This window comes from Crinia signifera, chromosome 4 (assembly GCF_055691185.1).
Source record: "Crinia signifera chromosome 4, ASM5569118v1, whole genome shotgun sequence".
Taxonomy (NCBI): Eukaryota; Metazoa; Chordata; class Amphibia; order Anura; family Myobatrachidae; genus Crinia; species Crinia signifera.
In genome coordinates this window covers 41,691,622-41,708,478 of record NC_139220.1, presented here as the reverse complement: position 1 = coordinate 41,708,478, position 16,857 = coordinate 41,691,622, and the positions used below count along the sequence as shown (strand labels likewise).

The following is a 16,857-nucleotide window of genomic DNA, read 5'->3' as shown; positions in this document are numbered from 1 at the left end:
CATACTATGAAATGGTAAATGTTACCGCAAAGCTTCAGCATACTGTAGGTCCAAGGGCAGTATTCAATGAAAAAGTTCTCCGTGCATGGAGAGCGTTTTATTTCGCTCTCCATGCACTCTCCGTGTTCCGGAGGGCTCGCTGCCACTCCTGCTCCCTCTATTCAATGTGGATAAGACTCGCCGCCACTCGCGGCGAGTCTTAACCCCTGCAGGGAGCAGGGAGCTTTCAGGGAGCCGGAAGCAGCCAGAGAGATTAAAGTCTCCCTGGCTGCTCCAGAGGACTGTGGAGGGGAGGGGGGCTCTCCAGGACCCAGGCTGCACCCCCCTATAGCCAGCGGGGGACCCAGTATTCACTGCACCGTTCGTGCATAGTTACGTTCGGGTGTAGTGAATATATGAATATCTAATGAGCGGCTCGAGCGCTCGGGCCCCCTGCTGGCTGCACTGTGTAAAAAAAAAAAAAATGTAAAAAAATATTTTTTTTTAAAATTAAATATATATTCATGTGCTATAAGCACATGAATAAACATAACATGCCCCTTCACAGGAAAAAAAACCTGATTTTTTGACACCAAAATTTTTTAAAAAAACCTTTACGTTCAAAAGTTCACATTCCAGCTCTCCATCAAAAGATGGAGAATTGCTACACGGAGAGAGACGGAGAAAATCACTTAAAAAGACGGAGAATATTTCACATTGAATAGGGTTGCTCGCTTTTGGAGAGCAAAATGCTCCGTCCAAGGCGAACAAAGCACAAATTCTCCACAAAACACGGAGAACTTTTCTCATTGAATACTGCCCCAAGTCTCCTCTTTTTCTGCTTGATATGTAAACTCCCTATTCTCTCTCCGAGTCTTTATACATCTCTTACAAAGTGATTTTGAGCTGAGGGGTTAGGGTATGGGGGGGCTTCATGTGACAGCTGTGACCAGGGAGAGGAGGACGGGGAGAATAAAGCCTCCCTGTATGGTCCGGGCATGTAGCAAAAACCGGACCACACGGGGATGCTGTAATCTCCCCCCCCATTTACCTGGTGACAGTTATTACAGGCATCCCCCCCGGACAAGACAACCCCCAGATGGAACACCCCCCCGGATCCGACACTACAAGCTCCGGAATGCAGAGTTTGATGTCCAGTCTGGCGGTCCTGGGTCTTGCCGGCTCCAGTTTTTACAGGGTATGGGTTAAAACCGGACCCAGACAAGACTCTGGACCACCAGACCGGACATCACAATCTGCAGTCAGGAGCTTATAGTGTCCGGCTCTGGGTGTGTCCTGTCCAGGGGGCTTCACGGGACAGCTGTCACCAGGGAGAGGAGGAGGGGGAGACTAAAGCCTCCCTGTATTGGCCGTGCTGGTAGCAAAAACCGGAATGGTCCGGACCATACGGGGAGGTTGTAATGTCCCCTCCTCCTCTCCCTGGTGACAGCTGTCACAGGCATCCCCCCGGACAAGTCACCCCGGACATACCCCCCGGACAACACACTACAAGCTCCGGACTGCAGATTTTGATATCCGGTCCGGCGGTCCTGGGTCTAGCCGGCTCCGGTTTTTACATACTCCCATGGGGTTATTATGCATTTCAGAGAACTTAATTGAGATACAGCAGTTCCCCTTTCACCTAGCATTCTCTCTTATGTCAGGAGGGGTTTTGGGTACCCAGAACCCTTTACCCCCAAAATTTAATTTACATTTTTTAAGATGTTTAAAATGTTATATAGAAATACTTTGAGCATGTTTTGTCAAATAATGAACAAGGATAAACTTCATATGAGAGTCGGTACAGAAGTAGAAGCAGCATGTGATTAAATCGTCCATAAAGAACTGTAATCTAGGACACCGATGTAAATGAGCTTCCTGCATGAGGGACAGCGATAACGTTGGGATCTCTTCTGATTTCTGCTGCTGCCATGACTCTGACCTTGTCTTTTTACAAAGTAGCTTATTCCATCCAAACCGTATGAGCACATTCCAATCAGCTGCCAGTAATCACTGCCTCCTGCAGCCTTACCCTAAATGTACCCAAGTCAGGGGAACTATTTATGTGGCAGCTGCTACCAAGTGAAGCACTGACAGGTAACAAGGCAACATGTCAAATAAAGTACAGCTAAAGTTATGATAAAGAACTTCCCTAACACATCCCCTCGCATGTAACCAAACGGGAGATAAATCATTGGATGCTTGCACACCATCGAATGAATTCTCTTCCTTTCAGCAATAAAAGTCAGTCTAAACCAGGCATGTCCAACGTTGGCCCTCAAGAAGTTTTGAAACTACACATCCCAGCATGCTTTGCAATAGTTTTAGCATTCTGACCTTCTTGTCTGCTGTACAGCTATGGTATAAGCACACCGTGTCTGCTGTATATAGCTATGGTATAAGCACACCTTGTCTGCTGTATATAGCTATGGTATAAGCACACCTTGTCTGCTGTGGAGCTGATATAAGCACACCTTGTCTGCTGTACGGCTATGGTATAAGCACACCTTGTCTGCTGTACAGCTATGGTATAAGCACACCGTGTCTGCTGTATATAGCTATGGTATAAGCACACCTTGTCTGCTGTATATAGCTATGGTATAAGCACACCTTGTCTGCTGTGGAGCTGATATAAGCACACCTTGTCTGCTGTATAGCTATGGTATAAGCACACCGTGTCTGCTGTACGGCTATGGTATAAGCACACCTTGTCTGCTGTACAGCTATGGTATAAGCACACCGTGTCTGCTGTATATAGCTATGGTATAAGCACACCTTGTCTGCTGTATATAGCTATGGTATAAGCACACCTTGTCTGCTGTGGAGCTGATATAAGCACACCTTGTCTGCTGTATAGCTATGGTATAAGCACACCGTGTCTGCTGTACGGCTATGGTATAAGCACACTTTGTCTGCTGTACGGCTATGGTATAAGCACACCTTGTCTGCTGTATATAGCTATGGTATAAGCACACCGTGTCTGCTGTACAGCTATGGTATAAGCACACCGTGTCTGCTGTACAGCTATGGTATAAGCACACCGTGTCTGCTGTATATAGCTATGGTATAAGCACACCTTGTCTGCTGTACGGCTATGGTATAAGCACACCTTGTCTGCTGTACAGCTATGGTATAAGCACACCTTGTCTGCTGTATATAGCTATGGTATAAGCACACCTTGTCTGCTGTACGGCTATGGTATAAGCACACCGTGTCTGCTGTACGGCTATGGTATAAGCACACCTTGTCTGCTGTACAGCTATGGTATAAGCACACCGTGTCTGCTGTATATAGCTATGGTATAAGCACACCTTGTCTGCTGTATATAGCTATGGTATAAGCACACCTTGTCTGCTGTGGAGCTGATATAAGCACACCTTGTCTGCTGTATAGCTATGGTATAAGCACACCGTGTCTGCTGTACGGCTATGGTATAAGCACACTTTGTCTGCTGTACGGCTATGGTATAAGCACACCTTGTCTGCTGTATATAGCTATGGTATAAGCACACCGTGTCTGCTGTACAGCTATGGTATAAGCACACCGTGTCTGCTGTACGGCTATGGTATAAGCACACCTTGTCTGCTGTATATAGCTATGGTATAAGCACACCGTGTCTGCTGTATAGCTATGGCATAAGCACACCTTGTCTGCTGTACGGCTATGGTATAAGCTCACCTTGTCTGCTGTATATCTATGGTATAAGCACACCTTGTCTGCTGTACGGCCAGGGGCGGATCCAGGATAAAATGACAGGGGGGGGCACCATGATAAAAGAGGGTTTAGGTGGGCGGTGTTAGTGGTGCCAGTGTACATGCTAAGAGAGCGGCAGAGAGAGGGTGGGATTAAAAATAGGCCCTGGCATTTAAAGTACGTAGGCCCACCATGGTGACAAAAGTGAAGGATGTAGTTGTATGCGCGCCGAAGGCGCGCTCCGGAAAATGGGGTGTGGCCATTCAACAGGGGGCATGTCCTTGAGTGTAGTGTGCAACACCATATACAACTTCTATACATTATGCAACAAAATACTTGCCCCTTACACATGATGCCAAATGGAATGAGCCAAAATTTACATAATGCCACATGGATTGTGTCAAAATTCACATAATGCCACACGGATTGAGACAAAATTTACATAATAACACACGGATTGAGCCAAAATTGACATAATAACACACGGATTGAGACAAAATTCACATAATAACACACGGATTGAGACAAAATTCACATAATGCCACACGGATTGAGCCAAAATTTACATAATAACACACGGATTGAGCCAAAATTTACATAATAACACACGGATTGAGCCAAAATTCACATAATGCCACACGGATTGAGCCAGAATTCACATAATGCCACACAGATTAAGCCAAAATTTACAATACGTTTCATAAACAGGGACATTGTCCACCAAAGGCGCGCATTAAACATTTACACCATAATGTCCATTACACGTTAAGTTACACGCCATTATGTCCATTATGTATTATGCCAAACACCATAATGCCTATTAAAAATTATGCTACATAAGTGCTGCTTCACTACATGCTCATTGCCAAGGGTTCCATGCTCATTGCCAGAGGTTCCATGCTCGTTGCCATGTGGGATTTCATGCTCATTGCCAAGGGGAATACATGCTCACGGTAAATGGGGGACAGCCGCCAGGCAGAAGAGATAGCCACTGACAGTGGCAGAGCCTGGCTGTATTCAGAGCGCTGCAGGTCCCGGCTATTTGAAATAATACCCCTTTCACACCAGAAAATGCATTCCCAGGTTGGCCCCTTTTACACCAGCCTAGTCCCTGCTTTTACTGGTGTGAGGGGTAGAGAAAACCACCCCTCCCCCCCCCCCCCCTTTAACCAGTTATTTTATTTAACCGGCTATATCTTCGGAACCAACTGATCCATTTACATGAGACAAGTATCATATTGAAGAACTTTTGAGTGGGCTTTGAATGATTTTGGTCCAGTGAAACTGGAACGTTTGGTTCCAGAGTAATCTGCCCTCAAAGAACATGAACAGCCATGAAATTACATTTCAAAAATAAAAAAATTAGTTTACACGGAATATCTCTGGAACCGATTGACCGATATGGACCAGCCTGGTATCATATTGAAGGCCCAGCGATTTGGAATTGAATGAGATCAACCACAAGCTTCTGTGATGCCAGGGGGGAACTTGCAGCCGTCGGAACCGGGTGGGGGTCGGAATTGACGGGTCCCATATTATCCTATGGGGAAAAAAGTTACAGCTTTGCCAGGCAATATCTCTGGTTCCCGGGGGGCTAGAGACACAGGGCTGGGCTCGTTGGAAAGCCCTGGTCCTCAGCTACAAAATGAAATGACAGGGGGGCACGTGCCCGGGTGCCCCCCCCCCCCCAGAAGCCGCCACTGTGTACGGCTATGGTATAAGCACACCTTGTCTGCTGTATAGCTATGGTATAAGCACACCTTGTCTGCTGTACGGCTATGGTATAAGCACACCTTGTCTGCTGTACGGCTATGGTATAAGCACACATTGTCTGCTGTACAGCTATGGTATAAGCACACCTTGTCTGCTGTACAGCTATGGCATAAGCACACCTTGTCTGCTGTGGAGCTGATATAAGCACACCTTGTCTGCTGTGGAGCTGATATAAGCACACCTTGTCTGCTGTACAGCTATGGTATAAGCACACCTTGTCTGCTGTACGGCTATGGTATAAGCACACCTTGTCTGCTGTACGGCTATGGTATAAGCACACATTGTCTGCTGTACAGCTATGGCATAAGCTCACCTTGTCTGCTGTACGGCTATGGCATAAGCACACCTTGTCTGCTGTACGGCTATGGTATAAGCACACCTTGTCTGCTGTACGGCTATGGTATAAGCACACCTTGTCTGCTGTACGGCTATGGTATAAGCACACCTTGTCTGCTGTACGGCTATGGTATAAGCACACCTTGTCTGCTGTATATAGTTATGGTATAAGCACACTTTGTCTGCTGTACAGCTATGGTATAAGCACACCTTGTCTGCTGTACAGTTATGGTATAAGCACACCTTGTCTGCTGTACAGCTATGGTATAAGCACACCTTATCTGCTGTATAGCTATGGTATAAGCACACTTTGTCTTCTGTATAGCTATGGTATAAGCACACCTTGTCTTCTGTATAGCTATGGTATAAGCACACCTTGTCTGCTGTGGAGCTGATATATGACAGGGGGGCACGTGCCCGGGTACGGCTATGGTATAAGCACACCTTGTCTGCTGTACAGCTATGGCATAAGCTCACCTTGTCTGCTGTACGGCTATGGCATAAGCACACCTTGTCTGCTCTACGGCTATGGTATAAGCACACCTTGTCTGCTGTACGGCTATGGTATAAGCACACCTTGTCTGCTGTACGGCTATGGTATAAGCACACCTTGTCTGCTGTACGGCTATGGTATAAGCACACCTTGTCTGCTGTATATAGTTATGGTATAAGCACACTTTGTCTGCTGTACAGCTATGGTATAAGCACACCTTGTCTGCTGTACAGTTATGGTATAAGCACACCTTGTCTGCTGTACAGCTATGGTATAAGCACACCTTATCTGCTGTATAGCTATGGTATAAGCACACTTTGTCTTCTGTATAGCTATGGTATAAGCACACCTTGTCTTCTGTATAGCTATGGTATAAGCACACCTTGTCTGCTGTGGAGCTGATATAAGCACACCTTGTCTGCTGTGAAGCTATGGTATAAGCACACCTTGTCTGCTATACAGCTATGGCATAAGCTCACCTTGTCTGCTGTACGGCTATGGCATAAGCACACCTTGGCTGCTGTACGGCTATGGTATAAGCACACCTTGTCTGCTGTACGGCTAAGGTATAAGCACACCTTGTCTGCTGTACGGCTATGGTATAAGCACACCTTGTCTGCTGTACGGCTATGGTATAAGCACACCTTGTCTGCTGTATGGCTATGGTATAAGCACACCTTGTCTGCTGTGGAGCTGATATAAGCACACCTTGTCTGCTGTGGAGCTATGATATAAGCACACCTTGTCTGCTGTACAGCTATGGTATAAGCACACCTTATCTGCTGTATAGCTATGGTATAAGCACACCTTGTCTTCTGTATAGCTATGGTATAAGCACACCTTGTCTTCTGTATAGCTATGGTATAAGCACACCTTGTCTGCTGTGGAGCTGATATAAGCACACCTTGTCTGCTGTGAAGCTATGGTATAAGCAAACCTTGTCTGCTATACAGCTATGGTATAAGCACACCTTGTCTGCTGTACAGCTTTGGCATAAGCACACCTTGTCTGCTGTACAGCTATGGCATAAGCTCACCTTGTCTGCTGTACGGCTATGGCATAAGCACACCTTGGCTGCTGTACGGCTATGGTATAAGCACACCTTGTCTGCTGTACGGCTAAGGTATAAGCACACCTTGTCTGCTGTACGGCTATGGTATAAGCACACCTTGTCTGCTGTACGGCTATTGTATAAGCACACCTTGTCTGCTGTATGGCTATGGTATAAGCACACCTTGTCTGCTGTGGAACTGATATAAGCACACCTTGTCTGCTTGAAGCTATGGTATAAGCACACCTTGTCTACTGTGGAGCTGATATAAGCACACCTTGTCTGCTGTGGAGCTATGATATAAGCACATCTTGTCTGCTGTGGAGCTGATACAAGCACACCTTGTCTGCTGTATAGCTATGGTATAAGCACACCTTGTCTGCTGTATAGCTATGGTATAAGCACACCTTGTCTGCTGTGGAGCTGATATAAGCACATCTGGTCTGCTGTGGAGCTGATACAAGCACACCTTGTTTGCTGTATAGCTATGATATAAGCACACCTTGTCTGCTGTATAGCTATGGTATAAGCACACCTTGTCTGCTGTGGAGCTGATATAAGCACACCTTGTCTGCTGTATAGCTATGGTATAAGCACACCTTGTCTGCTTGAAGCTATGGTATAAGCACACCTTTTCTGCTATTGAGCGGATATAAGCACACATTGTCTGCTGTGGAGCTGATATAAGCACACCTTGTCTGCTTGAAGCTATAGTATAAGCACATCTTGTCTGCTGTGGAGCTGATACAAGCACACCTTGTCTGCTGTATAGCTATGGTATAAGCACACCTTGTCTGCTGCGGAGCTGATATAAGCACACCTTGTGTGCTGTATAGCTATGGTATAAGCACACCTTTTCTGCTATTGAGCGGATATAAGCACACATTGTCTGCTGTGGAGCTGATATAAGCACACCTTGTCTGCTGTGGAGCTGATATATGCACACCTTGTCTGCTTGAAGCTATAGTATAAGCACATCTTGTCTGCTGTGGAGCTGATACAAGCACACCTTGTCTGCTGTATAGCTACAGTATGGTATAAGCACACGTTTTCTGCTGTGGAGCTGATATAAGCACACCTTGTCTACTGTGGAGCTGATATAAGCACACCTTGTCTGCCTTGAAGCTATGGTATAAGCACACCTTGTCTGCTGTGGAGCTGATACAAGCACACCTTGTCTGCTGTATAGCTATGGTATAAGTACAACTTGTCTGCTGTGGAGCTGATATAAGCACACCTTGTCTGCTGTGGAGCTATGATATAAGCACACCTTGTCTGCTGTATAGCTATGATATAAGCACACCGTGTCTGCTGTGGAGCTGTGATATAAGCACACCTTGTCTGCTGTGGTAAGGAATCCCATACAGCCTGAAAACATTAAGTGCTACAGGGATCCTTTCTCCAATCAGAATGAGGCAAACTGAAAGAGTTAATGGGCTGACCCAGTGGAAAAAAAAAACCTCTCTGTAATCTGCACAGCTTCATCTAGCTCACAAAATGAAAGTAGAGATTATTAATAAAAGTTCAGAGGGACCCATCCTTCAGAGACAACAGAAATAACCAGCAGCCCAGGAGGGTGAGAGAGAAGAGTATAAAAACCTTTGCTGCTAGAGGATTTCATTTGATTTCCCCTGCTCTGCACACAGGACGGTGGAGGTAATATCCAGCATGATACAATAAGCTGCATTTGGTTTCATACCAAGTTTTCCCAGAAGAAATAAAAAAAAAAAAAGGAGTTGAGACTGTTGCAAGTCCTTCATTGCTACAGTTCTGCCTTTCCCAAGTCACAAGTGGGCAACTTACACTGTGCCATCAAGTGCCAGGAGACCATGCCACTGTGTGGGGAAGCTCTGTAGGCATCTATGGAACCGGGGTCATGAGATCTGGAGTATTTTTCCTGCCTTTTATCTGCCAGCTGGGTCTCTGAATAGTTAAAACAAAAGTGTCTATTAACTTTAATGTGGCTGGAGCTGGCCGTGGTCCTGAACAGGAAGGGACGAGACTTCGGAGCAAGCAAGAAGATACCTTGTATTTATTTATTTATTTATTTATTTATTCATTTATTTATTTACATATTTTTGTTTATTTATTTGAATATAATTTTTTTTTTTTTTTTGTCTGCTAAATTTGGAAATATACTGAAAGTACATTCTCACTGGCTCTTATGGGAATTAAGCACTCCTCCCGCTGCCTGCTTCTGAGGCGGAAGATGGCTGAGTCTGACACTGTAGAGGTACCAGAATCTGTTTTAATTTTTTTTGGGAGGGGGTAAGAAGGGGGGAGTGATGGGTGACACGCAGCAGAGGGGTTCCAGGAGATGGGAACTTTGTGTGTGTGAGATCACAGCGTGTTGTGGAATGCTGCAAATATACATGCTCAGGAGATACCAGTTCTAATGGCTGAGTCACTGCAGCATGCTTGCATCACATCCCTGCAAGATATATAAGGGGTATTTACTGCTGCTGACCCCCAGTGTATGGTGCGGGCTGGCAGGCTGGCTGCAGGGACACATACGATGGGGATTTGTATTGCACAGGAATTGGCATGTTGCATAGACGTGATGTGGTTGCAATGATGGGATCCTGGCTGCCTGACCTATATTTCATGTTCATAGGATTTGCTATAGAATAATCAGATGTATGGGTAATGTCAGAGACAGTATAAACTGACAGCAGAACAAAGCATGATATGCCTAAATAGAATCGTCTTTACATATGCACAGCGTGGTCCACATCAATGTCTGATCCCATTCCCTGTCTGATCTGCGCAGCATGGGGATGGATGTAAACTTGGCATTCCATAGGCAGCTACTGTGACACCGGAACATTGTGCCCTTGAAAGAGGGGAGCATGCAGAACACTGTGTGAGAGAGATGGATGTGTCCAGATAAGAGGGGGCTGAAGTATAAGTGAGAGGCTGCTAATTGAGGTTTAATGTTCTCAATACCGGCTGGGGCTGTTTTCTGAGATGGTGTGATGCATTCAGTTACTGGGGCTGTGCATTCAGGTGCGATGGGTTCAGTTACTGTGGCTGCACATTCAGGTGCGATGGGTTCAGTTAATGGGGCTGCACAGTCAGGTGTGATGGGTTCAGTTACTGAGGCTGTACATTCAGGTCAGTGGCGTAACTAACGCTAGGCAGCCCAAGCGGTCGCGGGGGGGAGCCGGCACCATTGGGGCGCAGGGTCACAGCTGATAAAGGTTGGAGTCCTGTGTGCGAGTGAGCTGCTGCTGCTGCAGCAGCCAATAAGATTCAGAGGCGGACTGGGCCGGGGGGCAGGGTGCCATGTGCTCCCCGGGCCGCTGCAGTTATGCAGCACTGGGGCCACCTTAGTATACTGTGCGAGACGGAGTGTGTGCGTGCGGGATTAGATTCACTTACAACCACCAGGGCAGGCTCAGCCTGCAGTGCACGGAGGAAGTTGGAGGCTGGCCAGAGCAGGAAAAACAGCGGCACATGGGATTTGTAGTTTAACTGTTACTGCTCAGTCTGTGAGCAGTCAAAGATTAACTACAAATCCCATGATGCCAATGTTCCTGTTAAAGATGGCCACCGCGGAGCTGTAGATAGCACATGGGCTGCCCTGCCTGTCACAAGAGCTGGATGGAGGTTAGCTGCCCCGCCCCCTCCCCACTCCCAGTGCTCTATCAGCTGTAGGGGAGGGAGATCGAGCAGGTGGGCGGAGCTACACGGCAGCGTGCACAAATTGTGAGGACTGAGGAGGCAGCTGCAATAAACACACTGGGCCCACCCAGTAATAGTGTGGTGACTGATTTACAATATATAATATATACATGTGTACTGTGTGTGTCTGCCTGTACATAGATAAGTGTGTGACTATATGTGTATTTGTGTAACTGTACATATGTATGTTTGTACTATATGTGTATGTGTGTAACTGTACATATGTATGTTTATATGTGGTGTACTATATGTGTATGTGTGTAACTGTACATATGTATGTTTATATGTGTTGTACTATATGTGTATGTGTGTAACTGTACATATGTATGTTTATATGTGGTGTATGTGTGTAACTGTACATATGTATGTTTATATGTGTTGTACTATATTTGTATGTGTGTAACTGTACATATGTATGTTTATATGTGGTGTATGTGTGTAACTGTACATATGTATGTTTATATGTGTTGTACTATATTTGTATGTGTGTAACTGTACATATGTATGTTTATATATGTGTAATGGAATAACTATAGTAGGTTCTATGGGGCCCTCCCATGCACTCATTTATAGGTAGAATTTTTTGTGTGTGTGTGTGTGTGTGTGTAAATATTATTATTTTACTTATATATGTATATATGTGTATATATGATAATTTCTGTATTCTGTGTATTGTACATCTGAATGTAAGATTGGTAGATTGTCTTTATTTGTAGGTCTAGGTTGGACATAGTGGCTATATTGGTTGCAGTGGTGGCATGTTCTGCGCATGTGTCCCTAAGATTTCTATGTGGAGTCGTAGTGCAGACTCAGGCGTGATGATTTGTTGGGGCTATCTGGGCAGTTGCAGGGATTTGGCTTGTCAGACACAGGTAAAATTTTGCTATGGGCCCCAATAGGTCTAGTTACACCCCTGTTTCAGGGTCAGGCTAGTACACGGGGCTGACAACTGCATCCAGCATCAGGAGAAAGGGCTCTCTGAGAGGGCAGGGCTTATCGGGATGCACGGTGGGGGGTTGCGCTTCCCAGCTGTGTTGATCAGTGTTTCTCTGACTGTTAGGTGCAGACAGCAGCCTTCCTGCAGACTTTGGGCCAGATTCTTGAAGCTTCAAAAGTGATAAAATAGAGAGTGAAACAGCCAGCCAATCAGCTCCTGCCTGACATTTGTGTGTGGCATGGCAGGTAGGAGCTGATTGGCTGGCTGTTTATCACTCTCCATTTTATCACTTTTGAAGCTTAGAGAATCTGGCCCCCAGTCATGAATTTTGCCGACATGCTGGGCAGGACGGTTCAATTGTGTGGCACAACAGGTTGACAAAAATTAGTTATATTTCACCTAAAGAGATTTGCCTTTATCACCAGTAATTTTGTCAAAATGCACACAATTTGTAGTTACACCGTCACATGCACTGACATGCATGTGAATATTAAGCCCCCTACACACTAACAAACTCCCCACCAACACTGATGCCTTTTTTTACTAAAAATGGAGGGGGGGGGGGGGCGCCACAATTTTTTTGGCAGGGGGGAGCAAAATTTCTAGTTACGCCACTGATTCAGGTGTGATGCCTGTAGTTACTGGGGCTGTACGTGCAGGAGTGATGCTTTCAGTTACTGTGGCTGCACATTCAGGTGCGATGGGTTCAGTTAATGGGGCTGCACAGTCAGGTGTGATGGGTTCAGTTACTGAGGCTGTACATTCAGGTGTGATGCCTGTAGTTACTGGGGCTGTACGTGCAGGAGTGATGCTTTCAGTTACTGAGGCTGTACATTCAGGTGTGAATAGTTCAGTTACTGGGGCTGTACATTCAGGTGCGATGGGTTCAGTTACTGGGGCTGCACAGTCAGGTGTGATGGGTTCAGTTACTGGGGCTGCACAGTCAGGTGTGATGGGTTCAGTTACTGAGGCTGTTTTTTCAGGTGTGATGCATTCAGTTACTGGGGCTGTACATTCAGGTGTGATGCATTCAGTTACTGGGGCTGTACATTCAGGTGTGATGCATTCAGTTACTGGGGATGGACATTCAGATGTGATGCCTTTAGTTACTGGGGCTGTATGTGCAGGAGTGATGCATTCAGTTACTGGGGCTGTACATTCAGGTGTGATGGGTTCAGTTACTGGGGCTGTACATTCAGTTGTAATGCATTCAGTTACCGGGGCTGTACATTCAGGGGTGATGCCTTTAGTTACTGGGGATGTACGTGCAGGAGTGATGCATTCAGTTACTGGGGTTGTACATTCAGGTGTGATGCATTCAGTTACCGGGGCTGTACATTCAGGTGTGATGCCTTTAGTTACTCGGGCTGTACATGCAGGAGTGATGCATTCAGTTACTGGGGTTGTACATTCAGGTGTGATCAGGGCCGGCTCTACCATTAGGCAGCTTTAGGCAGCTGCCTAGGGCGCCAGGATATGGGGGGGCACCACTAAGTTTGCCTATCAAAAAATTAAGAATGTCTATGAGGATCCTTGTTGTACTTAATGCAGGTGGCCGCTGTGGAACTTCTAAGACCTCACCCCCATACTGTACCTTGCCTTGAGGCATACTTTCCTACTTGCTGCCATCTCCTCATTGTACTCTGTTGTGAGTGGCAAAGGGGAGGGTGAGTGTGGGGGGCCTCCAGGGAAAACAGGGGACTTGCACACCTCACCAGGGGGCTGGGAGGACCTCACAATTTTTTAGCCTCCCTGCCATTCTGGGATGTTAGGCAGGTATGCATTAAGGCAGGCATGTCCAAACTGTGGCCCTCCAGATGTTGTGGAACTACACATCCCAGCATGCCTTGCCATAGTTTTAGCATTCCCTGATAGCAAAACTGTGGCAAGGCATGATGGAACTTGCAGTTTCACAACAGCTGGAGGGCCATAGTTTGGACATGCCTGCATTAAGGGGTTGGAAAGTGGGTATTGGTGGCAATATGGGGGGGGGGGTTGTTTGAAGTTTTGCCTAGGGTGCCGAGAAGCGTTACACCGGCACTGGGTGTGATGAATTTAGTTACTGGGGCTGTACATTCATCAGGTGTGATGCCTTTAGTTACTGGGGCTGTACATTCATGGGTGATAAATTCAGTTACTGGGGCTGTACATTCAGGTGTGATGCATTCAATTACTGAGGCTGTACATTCAGAAGTGATGCATTTAGTTACTGGGGCTGCGCAGTCAGATGTGATGGGTTCCAGTTACAGGGGTTGTACATTCAGGTGTGATAAATTCAGTTACTGGGGCTGTACATTCAGGTGTGATGCCTTTAGTTACTGGGGCTACACATTCAGGTGTGATGGGATCAGTTACTGGGGTTGTACATTCAGGTGTGATAAATTCAGTTACTGGGGCTGTACATTCAGGTGTGATGCCTTTAGTTACTGGGGCTACACATTCAGGTGTGATGGGTTCAGTTACTGGGGTTGTACATTCAGGTGTGATAAATTCAGTTACTGGGGTTGAACATTCAGGTGTGATAAATTCAATTACTGGGGCTGTACATGTGTGATGCATTAAGTTACTGGGACTGTACATTCAGATGTAATGCATTTAGTTACTGAGGCTGTACATTCAGGTGTAATGCATTGTTACTGGGGATGTGCATTCAGGTGTGATGCATTCAGTTACTGAGGCTGTACATTCAGGTGTGATGCATTCAGTTACTGGGGCTGCACAGTCAGGTGTGATGTATTCAGTTACTGAGGCTGTACATTCAGGTGCGATGCATTCAGTTACTGGGGCTTTACATTCAGATGCGATGCGTTTAGTTACTGTGGCTGCACATTCAGGTGTGATGGTTCAGTTACTGGGGTTGTACATTCAGGTGAGATGCGTTCAGTTACTGGGGCTGTACATTCAGGTGTGATGGGTTTCGTTTACTGGGGCTGTACGTTCAGGTGTAATGCATTTAGTTACTGGGGTTAGTGTAGTTACTGGGGTCACATTCAGGTGTGATGTATTCAGTTACTGAGGCTGTAAATTTAGGTGTGATGGGTTTCGTTTACTGGGGTTGTACATTCAGGCATGATGAATTCAGTTACTGGGGCTGTATGTTCAGGTGTGATGCATTCAGTTACTGGTGATGTACATAGGTGTGATGCATTCAGTTACTGAGGATATACATTCAGATGTGAACCCTTCAGTTAGTGGGGCTTCACATTCAGGTGTGATGCATTTAGCGCTGGGGCTGTACATTCAGGTGTGAAGCATTTAGCGATGGGTCGGTACATTCTGGTGTGATGCATTTAGTGATGAGGCTGTACATTCATGTGTGATGTATTCAGTTACTGAGGCTGTAAATTCAGGTGGGATGGGTTTCGTTTACTGGGGTTGTACATTCAGGCATGATGAATTCAGTTACTGGGGCTGTATGTTCAGGTGTGATGCATTCAGTTACTGATAAAGTACATAGGTGTGATGCATTCAGTTACTGAGGATATACATTCAGGTATAATGAATTCAGTTACTGGGGCTTCACATTCAGGTGTGATGCATTTAGCGATGGGACTGTACATTCAGGTGTGATGTATTCAGTTACTGGGGCTGTACAGTCAGGTGTGATGCATTTAGTGATGGGTGTGTACATTCAGGTGTGATGCATTTAGTTATGGGCATATGCATTCATTTACTGGGGCGGTACATTCAGGTTTGATGCATTCAGTTACTGGGGCTGTACATTCAGGTGTGATGCATTTAGTGATGGGTGTGTACATTCAGGTGTGATGCATTTAGTTATGAGCATATGCATTCATTTTACGGGCACTTTACTTTCTAATGCTACTATATGTCCTGGCTGCAGTTATTTGATGTGGTGCATGTTCACGTGGAGTGCATGCAGATACTGGATGTGGTGCATGTTCAGGAGGAGTGCATGAAGTTACTGGATGTGGTGCATGTTCAGGTGGAGTGCATGAATTTACCAGAGGGGGTGCATGTTCAGGTTGAGTGCATGCAGATACTGGATGTGGTACATGTTCGGGAGGAGTGCATGCCGGTACTGGAGGTGGTGCATGCAGATACTGGATGTGGTGCATGTTCAGGTGGAGTGCATGAAGTTACGGAATGTGGTGCATGTTCAGGTGGAGTGCATGAATTTACCAGAGGGGGTGCATGTTCAGGTTAAGTGCATGCAGTTACTGGAAGTGGTGCATGTTCACGTGGAGTGCATGCATATACTGGATGTATTACATGTTCAGGAGGAGTGCATGCAGATACTGGAGGTGCATGTTCAGGTGGAGGGCAGGCAATTACCAGAGGGGGTGCATGTTCAGGTGGAGTGCATGCAGTTACCAGGGGGGTTGCATGTCCCGGTGGATTGCATGCAGTTACCAAAAGGGTTGCATGTTCAGGTGGAGTGCATGAAGTTACCAGATAGGGTTGCATGTTCAGGTGGAGTGCATGCAGTTACCAGAGGTGGTGAATGTTCAGGAGGAGTGCATGCCATTAGTGGATGTGGTGCATGTTCAGGAGGAGTACATGCAGATACTAGATGTGGTACATGTTCAGGTGGAGTGCATGCATTTACTGGGTATCGTGCAAGTTCATAGAAACATAGAAACATAGAATTTGACGGCAGATAAGAACCACTTGGCCCATCTAGTCTGCCCCTTTTTTTAAACATGTTACCTCAAACCATATTTGATCTTTATTTTTTTGTAAGGATATCAATATGCCTATCCCAAGCATGTTTAAATTGTACTACTGTATTTGCGTCTACCACCTCTGATGGGAGGCTATTCCACTTATCTACTACTCTTTCTGTGAAGTAATTCTTCCTCACATTTCCCCTGAATCTTCCTCCCTCTAGTTTCAGTGCATGTCCTCGTGTTCTGTTGCTCCTCTTCCTGTGAAGAATGTCTCCCACCT

The 16,857-nt window shown here is 46.0% G+C and overlaps 1 protein-coding gene across 6 annotated transcripts in view; it reads left to right on the top strand.

The window, feature by feature from the left end:
• The first annotated feature begins 8,776 nt into the window (after positions 1–8,776).
• Positions 8,777–16,857, top strand: part of PRMT8 (protein arginine methyltransferase 8) — a 194,337-nt gene continuing 186,256 nt past the window's right edge. The window contains exon 1 of one of the 6 annotated variants that reach the window (XM_083181635.1): positions 8,777–9,558. In XM_083181635.1, the coding sequence (XP_083037761.1) occupies positions 9,490–9,558 (69 nt within the window). In that variant the 5' untranslated portion in view covers positions 8,777–9,489. Of the gene's footprint in view, positions 9,559–9,669; positions 9,775–10,166; positions 10,189–10,309; positions 10,332–11,055; positions 11,091–16,857 lie in introns of those variants that run through there. The other 5 variants (XM_083181634.1, XM_083181636.1, XM_083181637.1 and 2 more) reach the window with 5 other exon arrangements.